Source organism: Hemibagrus wyckioides, linkage group LG09 (assembly GCF_019097595.1).
Source record: "Hemibagrus wyckioides isolate EC202008001 linkage group LG09, SWU_Hwy_1.0, whole genome shotgun sequence".
In the NCBI taxonomy this organism is placed as follows: domain Eukaryota; kingdom Metazoa; phylum Chordata; class Actinopteri; order Siluriformes; family Bagridae; genus Hemibagrus; species Hemibagrus wyckioides.
In genome coordinates, this window is record NC_080718.1 from 29735657 (window position 1) to 29740656 (window position 5000).

Genomic DNA, 5000 nt, shown 5'->3' on the forward strand with positions numbered 1-5000 from the left:
AAAATACATTATATTGGCAAAAGTTTTGGGACATCTGCCTTTACATGCACATGAATGTAATATGGACTTGTCCCGCCTTTTGCAGCTATAACAGCTTCAACTCTTCTGGGAAGGCTTTCCACAAGGTTTAGGAGTGTGTTTATGGGAATTTCTGACCGTTCCTCTAGAAGCACATTTGTGAGGTCAGGCACTGATGTTGTGATGACGAGAAGGTCTGGCTCACAGTCTCCACTCTAATTCATCCCAAAGGTGTTCTATGGGGTTGAGGTCAGGACTCTGTGCAGGCCAGTCAAGTTCCTCCACACCAAACTCACTCATCCATGTCTTTATGGACCTTGCTTTGGTCACTGGTGTGCAGTCATGTTGGAACAGGAAGGGGTCATCCCCAAACTGTTCCCACAAAGAGCATGAAATTGTCCAAAATGTCTTGGTATGAAGCTGAAACATTAAGAGTTCCTTTCACTGGAACTAAGGGGCCGAGCCCAACCCCTGAAAAACAACACCTGGTTTGGAGGGGTGTCCCAAAACTTTTGGGTATATTGTGTATCTTAAAATAATTTGTATTTAATAAGGACAATAATAAATATTGATAAAGCTAATTTTTGAATGAAACAAAAGCTAATAGTAAAAAAATACACAGTGGGCTCATTCTCTCATAACAATTTTTTTTAAAGACGCTAGTCATTACTAGACGCTAGTCACGTTGTTTCATTTCACTATGTACTGCGCCAGCTATATGTGGTTGAAATGACAATAAAAGCTTCTTGAATCTTGAATCATTAGGATGCTAGTCATGTTGCTAGCATGACAACATGTTCCACAGATGAACATTTTAAACATACAAATCAAGCACACTTTAATTTTTTGAAGATTTATAATCATTTAATTGTTAATTTTGTTTTCTGGATAAATGTTAGTGTTTTGTTGAAGGTTATGTGTGACACGAGCGGTGTATATTTATATCATTTAAATTGGTCCAGAGTGAAGGTGTGGTTAGTGCACACCGCAGCTAAATAACCCTGAGCTCGGCGTTCCGGGGCGGTGTTGCCTGGATACGGCACAGCAAAACGAGCGCTGACACACACCGCCGAGAGAAAATAAACACAGCAACCAGCTGCTAAAACCAGCCATGGACGCAATAACACACAGAACTGACACGTCCAAATAGGAAAGGGTTTTTATTCATGTGTGTGTGTGTGTGTGTGTGTGTGTGTGTGCTTGGAGCCTGAGATGCCACACGGACACACTGAGTGACCGAGACTATTTTAAAGGACATGTTAAACTGGGACCAGTAGAGTCTGAGCCTCAGTTACACACACTGAGAGTAAATATAGACACAGGAGGAGACACTGAGAATAACCTCATTACTGTGTGTGTGTGTGTGTAGGGGTGTGTGCGTGTGTGTGTGTGTACCTGCAAACTGAGTAGGGTTAATATCCTGACTTGCGCTGGACGGCAGAAGGACGACAGGTGCAGCAGGTGAGGGTTTCTCTACCAACACCACTACAGACGGGGGGGGGAAGAAACAAGAGAAATATTTTTAATAACTCAACACTGAGCCTCACTGCACTGATTATATCACAGAGATATAACAACATGACATCACACACACACCCTCTCTCTCTCTCTCTCTCTCTTTCTCTGCACATGCGAGTGTGACGTGTGGAGTGTGAGAGCGGTTGGCGTTTTGCCAATTTTTCGGCACTAAGTGCATTTTTTTCCATTTCAGATCTCGGAATATTTAAATACTTATTGTGTGAGCGTGTGTGTGTGTGTGCGCGAATAAGAACTGTGTGTGTGTGCGGGTGTGTGCAGGTGTGTGTGTGTGAGTAGCGTGTCAGTGAAGCGTGGTTATGGCGGATCCGAACGCGAGGCTGTGTGAGAGTCTGACTCGCCGGCACGGTGTCCGTGTCGTGTGTCCGGCACGGTGTCCGTGTGGTGTGTCCGGTGAGTGTAGAGGAATGTTGTTTAGCAGTCGGTAACGTGGTGGGGCATCAGAACATTGTCTCTGCCTCCAGAATGAACAGTGCCATTGTGGTGTTTCTGAATAATGTTGATTAAGTCAGAAATCTGATTCAGAAAGGCATCATTGTTAATAATGAGACAACACTGGTTTCTCCCCTCAGTTCCCCAGCTAAGAAGATTATGTTGTCCAATCTCCCTCCTTTTATCTCTGACGAGGTTATTTCTAAAGAGCTGTCTCGATGCAGGGCGAATTGTCTCCCCCATTAAGAGAATCCCTCTTGGCTGTAAGTCCCCACTGGTGAAGCACTTGGTGTCCTTCAGGAGAATGGTCTTCATGGTTTTTAGAGAAGGTGTGGAAGAGCTGAATGCTGTTTTTAAATTCTCTGTTGAAGGCTTTGATTATTGTCTTTGTTTCCTCTGATGCTGACATTAAGTGTTTTAAATGTGGGAAAACAGGTCATCTTGTTCGGGCCTGCCCCGAGACCCAGAGAGCTAGTATGGAGAGCAGCAGCCAGTGGATTATTACGCACAGTTCAAGGACTGGGGCTGGACACAAAAATGCTGGACATTTATGGATTACCAATGTTTTACCATGGACTTTTTAAAATCTGGAAAGTTTTTAAGAAACAGAACAAGGGCTGCAGAACACTAGACTGGCTGCTGGAGGAGCCTCTGGTGTATGGCGGGAGACTGGACATCCAGTGTGACCGTCCCTGCACTGACCAGAACTCTCATCTCCTCAGGGTTTATAACGCTCCGGGAGCTTGTGAACATCGCGGGGTCGAGGGCAGAGGACCTGGCAGCGCGTATGGGACTGCGGTCCCTGCGTGTTGTCAATCAGCTCCTACACCGCTGGAAATCTGCATTGACATCAGAGGAGCGTGTTCAGCTGATGGACTATTCACACACAGAGACTGGTCCTACAGAGGACGAACCCTTTCCCCAGCTGAACATCGCTCCTGACCTCGACGGGTGTGCAGGCCCCCTCCTGGAGTGCCGGGGTGAAGGGGAGATGGACTTTGGGTCAGTGTCGGGGAAGCTGCTCTACAGAGCGTGTGTAAAGGTTTTAAATAAGAAGAAGCTGAGTGGGAGGGTGGACACCCCATGGAGAAGTGTACATGGTTTTACTGATGATTTTAAACCAGAGTGGACGCACTGTATAAACCACCGTTAACTAAAAAATCTGCTGACCTCCAATGGAGGATTTTACACTGTATTATCTCTGTGAACTCTTTTATTTCTGTTTTAAACCCTGATATTGCACATGATTGTCCTTTTTGTTCACAGAGAGAAACAGTTTTTCATGCTTTTATTCACTGCTCCAGGTTACAGTCACTGTTTGTGTTTTTACGGAGCATTTTAAGGTCTTTTAATGTTGTTTTTACTTTTCAGTGTTTTATTTCTGGTTTTAAGTACATCAGGAAACACCAGTTCAGGTGCCAACTGATCAATTTTATATTTGGTCAGGCCAAAATGGTGATATACCTGAGCCGGAAAAACCAGATTGCACAAAATACTGACTGTGAAGCCATAAGAATTCTGAAACTATATAACTTCAGAGGTTTTATCTCCTGGCTGTGAAGAGTAGACAGTGTTTATGGTGTTATATGTTTAGGTCTCACCTGGCAGGTGTCTCTCGGTGAAGCCGAACGCCTCGATGGGTTTCTGGGCCGTGGTGACGGGCAGAGGGGCGATGGCCGTGGTGGGTTTGGGGGGAATGAGAACCAGACGCTGACCGTCTCCTCGCTCGTAAACCTCCGGGTTCACAGGAGGAGCAGGAGGAGGTTTGGGTTTATAGACGTACGGGTTGGTCACGTGATAACCCAAACCTCCAGGACAGATCTCCTTAAACGCAGCTGAGAGAGAGACAGACACGGTGATTATTTCTGACTGGACAGAATGACACTAATGAAATTATTCCACTTTGTCAGAAGCTCCATGAAGGATTAACCTGAAGAACAGATTCAATAAAAACCCTGCAGTGTCTGATAAACACCACCATTCTGTTCACACACAATATCAGCACAGGTGAAGAGACGTGACAACCGGAGTCTGGACCCGGGATTAGAAAAAAATCAGACGATAAATCAATACAAATGTAAAGAAATAGCTGAATTTACCAAAACAAACCAGTCCTGCTTTAAACATTTGACCATCAGTTAATAAAGACATTAGAAAGACAGAAGAAAAAGACAAAAATATCACATGATGAAGACACTTGTATGATCTGATGTTTATTGTATATTATTATTATTATTATTATTATTATTATTATTATTATTATTATTATTAGATTATTAATTAAAAAACAAAAATGTATAAATAAAATATGATTATACATTAGAAGTATAGAATTACATTTTAAATGTATAATGTTATTACTTTATAATAATATAATATTTTATATCTGAATAATTCAGATAAAGGTTTTATAAAACTTATTTATTTATTTCCACCATCAATGTATAATTATAATTTAATAATTTATTACAAAAATAAAATCAACAAAACTAACAGAAAAAACTATTGATAAAAACAAACTAAAACTCACACACACAAACACACACACACACACAAACACACACATACACACACACACACATACACACACACATACACACACACACAAAGTAAATAATGCACAGAAAACAGCAAACATGTTGCACTTCGACCTTACACCTTCACCACAAACTGAAAACACACACACACAAACACGCACACACAAACACACACATACACGCACACACGTGATGGGCGTGAACAGGGAGAGAAGGTATCTATGAACTATATATATGAAGACAATAGGAAAGATGTGTGATGGCGTGAAGAAGCGTCTACAAAGCACAGTGGTGGCAAACACACACACACACACACACACAAACACACACACATGTAAAAACCCTTCAGAAAATGTGGTGTGATGCAAACAGACAAAAGAGATGTACTGTTGTAAGGCAGTTGAGTGGAGGGGTGTGTGTGTGTGTGTGTGTGTGTGTGTGTGTCCCCTCACCTGTTCCAGGCAGTGGACAGCGCTC

The 5000-nt window shown here is 42.6% G+C and overlaps 1 protein-coding gene across 2 annotated transcripts in view; it reads right to left on the reverse strand.

The window, feature by feature from the left end:
- ltbp1 (latent transforming growth factor beta binding protein 1) overlaps positions 1-5000 on the reverse strand; it is a 112384-nt gene that overhangs the window by 30726 nt on the left and 76658 nt on the right. The window contains exons 12-14 of one of the 2 annotated variants that reach the window (XM_058398651.1): positions 4976-5000; positions 3588-3821; positions 1414-1503 (exon numbers count right to left, since the gene is read on the reverse strand). The exon at positions 4976-5000 is cut by the window's right edge and continues 149 nt beyond it. In XM_058398651.1, the coding sequence (XP_058254634.1) occupies positions 1414-1503; positions 3588-3821; positions 4976-5000 (349 nt within the window). The remainder of the gene's footprint in view (positions 1-1413; positions 1504-3587; positions 3822-4975) is intronic. The other variant, XM_058398652.1, reaches the window with a different exon arrangement.